Source organism: Mus pahari, chromosome 6 (assembly GCF_900095145.1).
Source record: "Mus pahari chromosome 6, PAHARI_EIJ_v1.1, whole genome shotgun sequence".
Taxonomy (NCBI): Eukaryota; Metazoa; Chordata; class Mammalia; order Rodentia; family Muridae; genus Mus; species Mus pahari.
Genome location: NC_034595.1, coordinates 70,298,701 through 70,311,297, shown reverse-complemented (window position 1 = coordinate 70,311,297; position 12,597 = coordinate 70,298,701). Strand labels below are relative to the sequence as shown.

Below are 12,597 nucleotides of genomic sequence, written 5' to 3'. Positions count from 1 at the left end.
CCCTGGCTGTCCTGGAACTTACTTTGTAGACCAGGCTGGCCTCAAACTCAGAAATCCACCTGCCTCTGCCTCCCGAGTGCTGGGATTAAAGGCTTGTGCCACCACCGCCTGGCTACATCTTTTTTAAAAAAGAGGTTTGGCTCACATAGAAATTTGGGGACCATTTGTCATATCTCTGGGGACACCCAGGCCACAGCTGGGAGCTATCACCAGTGCAGACAGCATTATGGGGAAGTCCTAGGACGTAGCTGCTTCTTATCTGCTTTAGGAATGTGGGTGTGAGGGACCAAAGCCTTGCGAGTGGGTAATTGACCTTGTTCTGATGTCCAACTGTTTTTATTCTTCAGAGAAACTCCGGAGTGAACTGAGTAAGTGACCCGTGTTTTTATCATGTCCGTACTGTTATTTCTCCTGCCCAGTAAGTTCAGGGACAGACAGCTCACCCCCATCCCTGTCTCTTCTTCCCCAGAGTTGAAAAGAGCCGCGGCCAACGCAGGTGAGATGCTCTCTCCTGGGTTTTGGCTTTGGTCTCTGGGCGACCTCCATGTTTCCTCAGCTTTAACACCTCCCTTCTTTGCCTTTCAGGCTGGAGAAGAGCCCGGCTACATTTTGGTAAGTTAATAACTGGGTCTCATTTCAGAGTCCATCCTTCTCAAACTCTGCCACTTAGATTTCATCCCGTTCCATCTGTACAGTTGTTGTTGTTATACTACTACTGTCACTAGGTAGCATAGTTGGATCAAAGCTGTGATTTTCCTTGGCGTCCCTTAAAGGACTGTGACCCAGGATATACATAAGCCAAATAAACCCTTTCCTCCCCAAGTTGCTTTTGGTCATGGTGTTTCGTCACAGCAATAGCAACCCTAACTAACGTAGGAGGAAAGGGTATATTTGGCTTACAGCTTACAGTTAATCATCAGGCAAAGCCAGGGCAGGAATATGGAGGCAGGGACTGAAACAGAGACCATGGGGGAGTGGATTCTGCTCTGGCTTGCTCCCTATGGCTTCTTCAGCCTGCATTTTTCTGTTTGTTTGTTTGGTTGGTTTGGTTTTTCGAGATAGGGTTTCTCTGTATAGCCCTGGCTGTCCTGGAACTCACTCTGTAGACCAGGCTGGCCTTGAACTCAGAAATCTGCCTGACTCTGCCTCCCGAGTGCTGGGATTTAAGGCGTGCGCCACCACACCCAGCTTCAGCCTGCTTTCTTATATAGTCAGGAACATCTGCCTAGGGATGACACCACCCACAATGGGCTGAGTACCATCACATTAACCATTACCCAAGAAAAAGAACCCAATAACAAGCTAAGCTAATACAGGCATTTTCTTATTTTTTTTTGTGTGTGTTTTTTTTGTTTTGTTTTGTTTTTGTTTTGTTTTTATTTTTCTTTTCTACGGGCATTTTCTTAATTTAGTTTCCCTCTTCCCTGGTTACACAAGCTCAGTGGCTCTCAGCCTTCCTAATGCTGCAACCCTTTAAATACAGTTCCTCATGGTGTGGTGACCCCAACCATGAAATTATCTTCATTGCTACTTCATAACTGTAATTTTGCTATTGTTACTAATTGTAATGTAAATATATGCTATGCAGGATATCTGATATGTGACTCCCCAAGTACTTGTGACCCACAAGTTGTTATCTACTCTAGCTTGTAATCAGATTGACAAAAAACCTAACCAATGCAGGCTCTAACATCCAAGTCTAGACTGTTTTTGTGCTTTGGCTTTTTGAGACGGAGTCTAACGTAGTGCTGCTGGCTGGCTTCAAATGCTCTATGTAGCCAAGGGTGACCTTTTGCTAATGATGCTCCAGTCTCTACTCCCAAACACTGAAGTGAGTTGCCCTGCCTATTTTATGTAGTGCTGAAGGTGGAGCCTAGGACTTCAAGCACACCAGAAGAGCTTTCTGCCTACAAGCTAGAAGTCCAGTACACACGTGGAGGAGGTCGGGAGAAAGCCATAAATTAAAACAGATTAATGATAGTTTGCAGATATCCAGACGATTTTTTCCCCTCCAAATCTACTGGGAGATTCCTTAAAACATAAATCTCTCTTCTCTCCTCTCTCTCACTCTCTGCAGTGGCAGTGACCCTGGACCCCGACACGGCACATCCCAAACTCATCCTGTCTGAGGATAGGAGATGTGTGAGGCTCGGCGACAGGAAGCGGCCTGTTCCTGATAACCCAGAGAGGTTTGATTTTGTTGTCAGCGTCCTGGGCTCCGAGTATTTCACAACCGGCTGTCACTACTGGGAAGTATACGTGGGTGAGAAGACCAAATGGATTCTTGGAGTGTGTAGTGAGTCTGTGAGCAGGAAAGGGAAGGTCACAGCCTCGCCTGCCAACGGCCACTGGCTTGTGCGACAGAGCCGTGGGAATGAGTATGAAGCTCTCACGTCGCCGCAGACCTCCTTCCGCCTCAAAGAGTCCCCGAAGTGCGTGGGGATTTTCCTGGACTATGAAGCCGGCATCATCGCCTTCTACAACGTGACTGATAAGTCCCACATCTTCACTTTCACCCACAGTTTCTCGAGCCCACTTCGCCCATTCTTTGAACCTTGTCTTCATGATGAGGGGAAAAACACGGCACCTCTAATCATTTGTACTGAGCTTCAGAAATCAGAGGAATCGATTGTCCCCAAACAAGAAGGAAAAGACCGTGCTAATGGAGACGTGTCCCTGAAGGTGAACCCATCCTTACTGTCCCCTCAGGGTTCTGAGCTATTTCTGCTTAATGATACCTGGCCCTCTAACCTTGGCCCTGCCCTTAAGGGGCTCAAGGTTCCTTCGTTGTAGAGCTGTGCCCTGTGCTCTACTCTTGTGAGCATCCAGCCTGGCACCCTGGACCCAGGTCCTGGCCCAGCATACGTTTCTCCAGTACCGCATCTCTTTGACCCCAATCCAGAACCTTCTGTGGATTCTGTTCTGCTTTTCTCCCAGGGCTCAGTTCTAAACTCTGCCTGATTCTTGAGACATTTCCATTGCCCTGGTAGATGACATTTTGAAATCAACAAAATGCACTCGGGCGAGGGTTAGGAGGGGACCTTGGATGTAACACAGGGGGCTCCCTTCAGGCCAGGGGAAGGGCTCTCTCCCTGAGGGAACCTTGGCACCAGCTTCTCATTGTCAGCCTGCTCAGGGGGTTTTCGGGGGTGAAGTTACAGCCCCCAGACCCAAATGTCTCCCACCAGAGACCGTTCTCCCTCCCGCAGCCAGGCCTCTAACTCTCCGGGCCAGCTTTTTACAAGTATGTGTCTTGGGACTCACACATCCTTTCTTCGCTGTTTAGGTTTAGAGACAGAGGGGTACACGCTCATGGGTTTCCGTTTTCTCCAGGCTGTTTACAGCAGAGTTTGGAGGCACCCGGGGCTGTTTTTGGACAGCTAATTTGAGATGGAGACATCCAGAATGCACATGGTTTCAAAAATTAAGTTACCTATATCATGACAGGAACCATAATCCCAAGAAACCTGAACATAGGCTGGTAGGCACAGCTGTAACCACAGCAGTCCAGCTGTGCAGCCTTGAGCAGATGAGTTACTCTGCAGTCTGTGACTAGGGCCCTTCTGAAAGTTTCCTGACGTTCAGAGAGGCCCAGTGAGAAAAGGTGGCAGTTTGAACTACTCACGTATACCCACAAGGCTATTTTTTTGGGGGGGGGGTTTTTTTTTTTTTTTTTGGAGGCAGGGTTTCTCTGTATAGCTCTGGCTGTCCTGGAACTCACTTTGTAGACCAGGCTGGCCTCGAACTCAGAAATCCGCCTGCCTCTGCCTCCCCACAAGGCTATTAGACTTGACAACAGCCTCCACGTCAGAGATGATTGATTTCAAGAAAGTTGGTCTTGTTTTAAGTAAGACACCTTACTGCCAGGTACGGTGGTGCATATCTGTGACCCCAGGTGGGTTACTGTAAGATTCGTCTGTGTAAGTTATAGACCAGACTGGTCTCTGCAGCAAGTTCTAGGACAGCCAGGCCTTTGTGGAGAAACTTTGTCTCAAGGCCACATCCTCAAAATGGGATAAGATATCATATTTGGAAGATTAGAAGGTGAGACAATAAAATAATGAATTCGGGGCTGAAAAGATGGCTCAGCGATTAAGAGCTCATTCTGATCTTGCAGAGGACCTGGGTTTGCTTTTTTGGCACCCATATTGGGCAGTTCACAATCACCTGTAACTCCAGATCCAGAAGATGAGACTTCTAGCCTTCAAAGGCACCTGCAACTTGCTGCACATACTACACAGCAACACACACACACACACACACACACACACACACACACACACACACAGACTTTTCTTTTTTATTAGATATTTTCTTTATTTACATTTCAAATGTTATCCCCTTTCCTAGTTTCCCTTCCAAAACCCCCTATCCTCTCTCCCCTCCCCCTGCTCCCCAGCCCACCCACTCCTGTTTCCCAGCCTAGGTATTCCCCTATACTGGGGTATAGAACCTTCACAGGACCAAGGGCCTCTCCTCCCATTGATGACCGACTAGGCCATCCTCTGCTACAAATGTAGCTAGAGCCACGAGTCCCTCCTTGTGTTTTCTTTGATTGGTGGTTTAGTCCCTGGGAGCTCTTGGGGTACTGGTTAGTTCATATTGTTGTTCCTCCTATGGGACTGCAAACCCCTTCAGCTCCTTGGGTACTTTCGCTAGCTCCTTCATTGGGGACCCTGACACACAGACTTTTTAAATTAAATACTTAAATAATGAATCCAAGTTTTGGATGTGGATTAGGGAAAGAAGGCAAGGCAATTTCAAGTCATACCCATGTGTGTGATTCAGCCTGTTTGCAGAGTTATTAATTATGGATTTGCAGATGGGAAGGCAGCTGGACTCCACAGGAACTAGATCTGCTACAGGCTCTTTCCAATAGAGCCTATATTAGTGTTCCCTAGAGAAAGAGAACCAACTGTGTTTGTGTATGTGTGTGTGTGTGTGTATACATGTGTGCACACACACATGCAGACACAGTAAGAGATAGGGACAGAAAATAAATATGAGACTGAGGTTGGCAGGTCAGAGTCCTAGAAAGAGCCAAGTTTTAGTTGCAGTTTAAGGCATCTAAAGCCACACAGGCAGCAAGACTCTTCTGCGGTCTTCCACTGGTCGGATGACTCCCACTGGAATTAAGGCAGTGACTGCTTTACTCAGGCTACTGATTAAATGCTAATCTCGTCCAAGCTCCTCTCACAGAGACACCAAATGTGATGTCTGACCAAGTGTCTGGGACCTTTGTGATGAGTCAAAGTGATATGTAAAAGTTGCCATTACAGTACCCAAAAGGAATACTTTGTTTGTCTTTGTACAGTTATTAAATATACCCTTTAGTACTTATTTCTTGGTATGTTGTCTTCATTATGAAAGAGGTTGCGGAGAAAACACATGATGGGGTTGGCTTCTGAATAGCTCAGCCACCATCGAGCAAACTTTAGACATCATTCATAATAAACCCAGGTTTGCTCCTGAGTCTGCCTTCTGATGGTTTATTTTTATCAATTTATAAACTAACAGTGTGTAATAGATACTTACACATCACACACATCTTCAGCTCCAAACATAATTGCTTGAATAGCCAATCCTAAAACTAACTTGCACTGGTCTTACCTATTGAGAGAATTTACCAATAGAGAATAGAGCTATTTGTAGAGGCAGGAAATGTTTATCTGTCTGTCTGTCTGTTTGTCTGACTGTCTGTCTGTCCACTGAGTCCTTATATCCTTACAATAGTTGTGCCAGGGATCTTATAGAGGAGAGAGATGGGATTATAAAACTTGACCCGGGGTTGGAGAGATGGCTCAGCGGTTAAGAGCACTGACTGACTGCTCTTCTGAAAGTCCTGAGTTCAAACCCCAGCAACCACATGGTGGCTCACAACCATCCCTAATGAGATCTGATGCCCTCTTCTGGTGTGTCTGAAAACAGCTACAGTGTATTTACATATAATAAATAAATAAATCTTTAAAAAAAAAAACAAAACTTGACCCTCTCTTTTTCCTTGGGGTTTCTCTGTGTAGCCCTGGCTGTCCTGTAACTCACTCTGTAGACTAGGCTGGCCTCGAACTCAGAAATTCACCTGCCTCTGCCTCCGAGTGCTGGGATTAAAGGTGTGCGCCACCATGCCCGGCTTCTTTTTCCTTTTCTGATTGTGTGTGTGTGCGCATGCAAGTGTGTACTTGTGTGCAGGTGCTCAAGGAGCCCAGGATTGGGCATTGGGTCCCTTGGATCTGGAGTTACAGGTGGTTGTAAACGACCTGATGTGGGCGCTGGGAATCCAGGTCCCCTGAAAGAGCTATAAGTGCTCTTAATCACCGAGTCATGACTAGCCCTAAAGCTTTTCCAACTACAAAGACAACAACCATTGAAAGACCACACAGACAGGAAAAGCTTGTAGTTAGCTTACACACCAACTTTCTTTATCCTCTTTATCTTGCAAGCTCCTAATCTTTATTGTTCTTCAAAATAAAATCTGGGAAAAACAACAACCAGACAACCGAACAAAAGCTATCTCTGGATACCTTACTGGTTCTATTAATCCAGATTGATGAGAGACTTTTGGGTTAACAGGGTCACATGGGACACAGAAAAAAAAAAAAAAAAACAACAACAAAACCTACGTTGGGCCACTGACCTGGCTGGAGGTCATTCCTTGGAAGAGAACACTTCGCTTCTTGGCCAAAGAGATCAAATTACTTTATCTTTAAACTCCTTTCCAGGTACATGTCCTTTTAATTTTAAACTATAAACTTTAAGTGAAGTGCGAGGTTTCTATCGAGGGCCACTGCTTCAAAAGACAAACAGAAAAGAAAACCTGATGACCTTAGAAGTGATGACACTTCACCGCTGAGTTCTGAACTAAGCAAATGTTTCAAACCTCTGGACTACAACTCCCAGCATGCCGCGCCCTAGACCAATGTTTATTGGCCGTCCCACTAGGTCTTGTGCAATGTGACAGTTAGTGTAGCCAATAGAGAGGAAGAACGTTCCCAGGATCCAATCCGGACGCTGTGGAGGCGGATCCTCTCTGGGTTCCGGCTCCGGCTCCTTCCCCCGCCCACCGAGGCGGCGCTGTCCCTGACCGAGCTGCGGAGTGAAGTGGGTCGCGGCTGTGTTGAGGTGACGAGGGGGTTATGGGGGAGGCGAACGCGAGGCATGGGGCGCTTCGAGCCTGGCCCCTTCGCTATTGCGAAGGCCTTGAAGGCTGATGTTTTGGAAGCTGCTGTTTTGCGAGTCCCAAAGGCCGCCGGGTACCGTGTGTCCCTCCGTTGCGATCATGTCCCCAGTCCTCGGATGGCCCAACCTTACTACCCTCCCTCCCTTACAGTTGGCCTTGGACCACTCCATGCCTCTCCCACACACCGTGTCTTTAGAGTCGCCCCTTGTACTTTTCCAGCTCCAGTCCCAAGCTCATGGACATCTCTGAACCCAACTCCCTTCCTTCAGCTTTCCCAGCTGACTTCTCCAGCTTTATCCCTCCTTCCCCACTTAACTAGGCTCTTTGGACACTGCTGCAGCCTTTACCCCCTCTCCCTGACCACCTCAGATTCTCTGGCTCCGTCTCTGGTCCACTATGTAGCTACGGTGAGTGCTTCCTTAATTTTCCACACGCTGTCCCCGGTCCTTCCAAGTTACTCCCTGTACCCTTGACTTGAACCCAGATCTAGAACTTTAATCTTTCGGACCACAGCTTGGTCTCTTCCCTCTAATCCAGGCTCTTGTCCTTCATCATCTGTGATCACCAAGCCTCATCTTGCCTTGTTCTTAGAACTTGTCCCTCCTCTGCACTCTTGCTTGCGACTCAGTGCTGCTGAGCTCCGAGGAAGGAAACCCAATATGCACTAGGTCTCTTCTCCCTCAGATCTTTGTAGTGCAATGTGACTTTGTGTTATTTCTGCATTGCCTTTTCAGTCAGTGATGGACTCCCTGTCTCTGTCAGCCTTGGTCCTCCTCATCTGTCTATTTTGCAAGTCATAGTTTAAATTTCACCTCTTCCATGAGGCTCCTTCCCTGCCCTCTTCAGAGAGATGCCCTTGCATGTCCTACCTGCTGTAGCATCTTTTCTCCCTCCAGTCCTGCTGGAATGGCTAAAAACCTCAGCTTTGGAGGGATGAGCATGGGCTTCAGTTTTGCCATTTACTGTGTGCTCTTAGGCAAGTGACTTGATTTCTCTGAGTTTCAGCTTCATCATTTCTAAAGTAAGTATGAGAAATGAATAGTTGAGCTAGATATAGTGGCACATGCCTTCAATCCCAGCACTCAGGAGGCAGAGGTGCTGTAAAAATGAATTGAGATGCTGCATTTGGACTGCCCAGCCCTAGGTCCAGTGCTCTGTAGGACCTTTAAAAAATATTAACTGTAGGGTTGGAGAGATGGCTCAGTGGTTAAGAGCACTGACTGCTCTTCCAAAGGTCCTGAGTTCAAATCCCAGCAACCACATGGTGGCTCACAACCACTTGTCATGAGATCTGACGCCCTCTTCTGGCGTGTCCGGAGTCAGCTACAGTGTACTTAAGCTATAATAAATAAATAAATCTAAAAGAAAAAAAAAAGAAAAATATTAACTGTTACAGACTACTGTGTAATATGCCATATGCAGTGCTGGCCAGAAAGAATAGGTGTATGTACTGTCTGTTCCCTGGAACTTAACCTTGCATATTGTGTTCAGGCTTGGTCAGTAGTGTCTTTACCCACCAAGTCTTTTTTTTTTTTTCAGCTTAGTTTTTAAAATGTATTATATGTATATGTGTGCACTTGAGTATATGTATGTGCACCACATGTGTGCAGGTGCCTGTGGAGACCAGAACCGGGCATTAGATCCTCTGGAGTAGGAGCTACAGGCAGTTGTGAGCTACCTCATGTGGGTTCTAGGAACTGAATCTGAGTCCTCTGCAAGAGCAACAGTGCTCTGAACCACTGAGCCAGCTCTCCAGCCCCCAACTCAGTCTTTCTCTTAAATGTGTTTGTTTGTTTGTTTGTTTTAGTGTTTGAGACAGAGTCTCATTATGTAGCTCTGGCTGTTCCAGACCCCACTACATAGATCCAGCAGTCCTTGAACACACAGAGATCTGCCTGCCTCTGCCTCCCAAGTGCCAGGATTAAAGGCCTGTGCCACCATGTCTGGCTGACCTTCTACTCTTATATTTTCCCAGCATTCTGTCTGGGAGAGAGATTTGGTAAATTATATGGTCTCAGCAGTTTTACAAGAGAATATATAGTTGGGCCTGCATGGTGGTGCTCAGGAGACGGAGGCAAGTGGATCTCTGTCAGTTCAAGGCCAGCCTGGTCTACATAGAGAGTTCTAGGGCAGCCACAGTTACATAGAGAAACCCTATTTAAAAACAATTAGTGAAAGCTACATTGCTTCTTGTATATTAGATCCTAAAGTCATAGGCAGAGTCAACAGGGGCAGAGATTAAAGTTCTCATCCATCTCATCTCTCATTCAGAAAATCAACCGAGCGCCCAGCTTTGCTACAGGAAAGCTACTACAATGACTTAGTCCCTTGGGTTGCTTAGAAATAACTACTGAGAACCGATGTGTGAAAAAGTAAGCATACAAACAAGGACGACATTCTGTTTCAAAGGAGAAAGTGGGCGCACCTCAGGAGACTGCTGAGGGGTCTTAGCAGTGGGTGGGATCGGACACAAGCATTCTGGGTGTGCTCTGGCCTTCTGCACACTCCTAGGCAGTTCACTGTGGGAGGGCTGCATGGATACTCTTTGTGGCTGTATCAGATATGGATGTGTATGTGGTCTATATGTCTGATGCCAGTATGTTGGTTGTATGTGTGACGTGAATGTGCACGTGGTATGGATAGCTGATGTCAGTGTGTTTGGTCCTGTGTGTGGTGTGATGGAATGTAACCATAGCTAAACATGACTACAGCTGTGTGTTATTTAAGAGGTTAGCTGTGTGTGCAGGAATCTGTGAGAAGCTGACACTGATCCACAATGGCAGACAGAGCCCATGCCCTGCTGTAGGTCTTGTTAACCTGTTGGAAGATTACGGAAAGGTCTAGAGAGGAATGGGTTGCCAGAGCATAAGACTGTTTGGGCTGGGCCTTGGAAGTAACTACTTCTAGGTATTTGTGTTCATCTCAGAGTCAGGGAGTAGGTGGCTACTTAACAGGAAGAAGTTGAATTCATCTTTAAGTGGAAGCACTTTTACTTACACATAAATTATAGTCTAGAGTGCCATTGTTTATGGGATTAAGAAGAGTGATATTCAGATTGCCCAGAGTACGTCTATTAGTGGTGGGTAGCCTTAACTCTCTGTGAAGGTTTATCATGTGAAAGTTAAGGAGTAAATAAAGTTACTTGAGGTTATTCCTGGGGCGAGGTAGACACAGCTTCAACCAAAAAGCAAGGTTCTGTGGGGTCTCATGGCCCGGCACGAGGAGTAAAGGTTGTGTTCATTCTCAGGGTTCAGAGATGGGCAGCGAGAAGGAGCAGAGTCCCGAAGCACACCTGCCCGAGGAAGGGGAAGGGGCCGAGCCGTGGAGAGTGGATGGCTCAAAGGATTCTCAGATCACACCTCGGGAGGAACATGGGCAGGAGAGCCTGATGGGGGTGCTCCACGGAACGCAAACACCAAAGCCATGGCGGAAAGTCACTGCCCAGGTCGGAGGCCCCGGGGATCCCATGCCCTTTTCAAGCCCAGAGACGGACGAGAAGCCTTTTATCTGTGCTCAGTGTGGCAAAACTTTCAACAATACCTCCAACCTGAGAACACACCAGCGGATCCACACTGGCGAGAAGCCATACAAGTGTTCAGAGTGTGGCAAGAGCTTCTCCCGGAGCTCCAACCGCATCCGGCACGAGCGCATCCACCTGGAAGAGAAACACTACCAATGCGCCAAGTGCCAGGAGAGCTTCCGGCGGCGCTCCGACCTCACCACGCACCAGCAAGATCACCTGGGCCAGCGGCCGTACCGCTGTGACATTTGTGGCAAGAGCTTCAGTCAGAGCTCCACGCTGGCTGTACATCACCGAACCCACCTGGAGCCAGCCCCTTACATCTGCTGTGAGTGTGGGAAGAGCTTTAGCAACAGCTCCAGCTTTGGGGTGCACCACCGTACTCACACGGGTGAGAGGCCTTACGAGTGCACGGAATGCGGGCGGACTTTCAGTGATATCTCCAACTTTGGTGCACACCAGAGAACGCACAGAGGGGAGAAGCCGTACAGGTGCACCCTGTGCGGGAAACACTTCTCCCGGAGCTCCAACCTCATCCGACACCAGAGAACACACTTGGGCGAGCAGGAGGAGGATTTTAGCTAAAGGGGAGCCCCGCTTGGAGAGGGAGGGAGAACATAGAGCCCACCTTGATGGGTGGAGGAGGCCTTTAGCACCTGCTGTGGCCTCCAGGACCACAGACGCTTCACTTTGAGGAACAGCTCCTTCTTGCCTTTGCAGTCGGGAAATCCTGAGAAGGGATTGTGTAAAAACCCTGCCTCTTCCCAGCTGGGTTTTTTTTTTTTTTTTTTTTTTGCCTTGGAAAATCAGAGTACCCACTCTTCATTTCCTCGGGGGCGGGGGAAATGGGGTGGGCTCAGGACATGCTCTTGTGACTGGGCCATCAGTCCCCAGGCTTTGGGGGTAGTGCCTGAGACGGTATTGTCTGCAGGTCCTCCAAAGTTGTCTAGCTTCACACACACACACACACACACACACACACACACACACACATACACGGCAGTGGCCTGTGAATTCCTCCCTGCTGTGCCTCATCCCGCATCAGCCTCTAGAGCCTTAGGCTGGGGGGCATGGCCCTCCTGCTGACAGACCTCTTCAGTCTCAGGAAGCCTCAGGGATCCACAATCCAGGGACCTCACCCTCCCATGCTTGTTACCTGGTTTTCTCACCCGGACCTGTGTCTGACTCCTCAGTGATTACCAGTAAAACACTTTGGCGAAAAGAACCCGTGTACTTATTTGGGGATGTGGGGCGCCGGGGCGATGATTCCAGGGCAGCCATTCTGCAAAGGCATTGAGTTGAATTCTGAGAAGGTGGGGGTTCCTCTGAGATGTGAAGGACAGCAGGGCCGAGCCTCTGGAGCCTTTGAAGAGGAGGGGGAGGGAAATGGTCAGGCACCTTGAGAGGTAAAAGTGGATCCACACTTCACAGATGTGGAAACAGGCTGCAGGAGACAGTGGCTTGTCCAAGATCACGGAGGCCATTGATGCCATGCCTGCAAATGGAATCTACTGCCCGGTGCTCAGGAATTTGATTTAAACTATAGAAGACTGGGCTGGCAAGAGGGTTCAGTGGATAAAGGGGCTTGCAGCCAAGCCTGATGGCCTGAGTTTGGTCCCCAGGACCCACATGCTGGAAGGAGAGAGATGATTCCCCTAAGTTGCTCTCTGACCTCATGCATACCGTGGCACATGCAGACACACATACAATAAGGAAATATAATAAATGGAAACTGGAGGAGACTGCTCAGATGACCCTTGTGTCTGGAGAGCTTTTTATAGTTTGCAAAGCACGTGTATTTCATATCTCTTTCCTTCCTTCCTCTCTTTCCTCTCCTTTTTTCCTTTTCCTTTCCCTTCCATTTCTTTTTTGAATTGTGTGACCAGGCTTAACCTTACCT

At 47.9% G+C, this 12,597-nt stretch overlaps 2 protein-coding genes across 4 annotated transcripts in view; both read left to right on the top strand.

Annotated features, from left to right (window-relative positions):
• Ermap (erythroblast membrane associated protein (Scianna blood group)) overlaps window positions 1-3,028 on the top strand; it is a 10,549-nt gene extending 7,521 nt beyond the window's left edge. Inside the window, exons 8-11 of the mRNA XM_029540063.1 lie at window positions 348-368; window positions 470-496; window positions 586-612; window positions 2,078-3,028. Of these exons, the coding sequence (XP_029395923.1) occupies window positions 348-368; window positions 470-496; window positions 586-612; window positions 2,078-2,793 (791 nt within the window). The 3' untranslated portion in view covers window positions 2,794-3,028. The remainder of the gene's footprint in view (window positions 1-347; window positions 369-469; window positions 497-585; window positions 613-2,077) is intronic.
• Window positions 3,029-7,061: 4,033 nt separating this feature from the next.
• Znf691 (zinc finger protein 691) lies at window positions 7,062-11,910 on the top strand. Of its 3 annotated transcripts, XM_029540049.1 has the most exons (4): window positions 7,062-7,119; window positions 7,497-7,584; window positions 9,449-9,549; window positions 10,425-11,486. In XM_029540049.1, the coding sequence occupies exons 3-4, from the start codon at window positions 9,538-9,540 to the stop codon at window positions 11,280-11,282; spliced, it is 870 nt and encodes a 289-aa protein (XP_029395909.1). In that variant the 5' UTR covers window positions 7,062-7,119; window positions 7,497-7,584; window positions 9,449-9,537; the 3' UTR covers window positions 11,283-11,486. The 3 variants fall into 3 exon arrangements, with proteins under 3 accessions (XP_029395909.1, XP_021056406.1, XP_029395910.1); XM_029540050.1 differs by lacking the exon at window positions 7,497-7,584 and having other exon boundaries at window positions 7,075-7,119; XM_021200747.2 differs by lacking the exons at window positions 7,497-7,584; window positions 9,449-9,549 and having other exon boundaries at window positions 7,067-7,119; window positions 10,425-11,910.
• The last annotated feature ends 687 nt before the right edge of the window (window positions 11,911-12,597 follow it).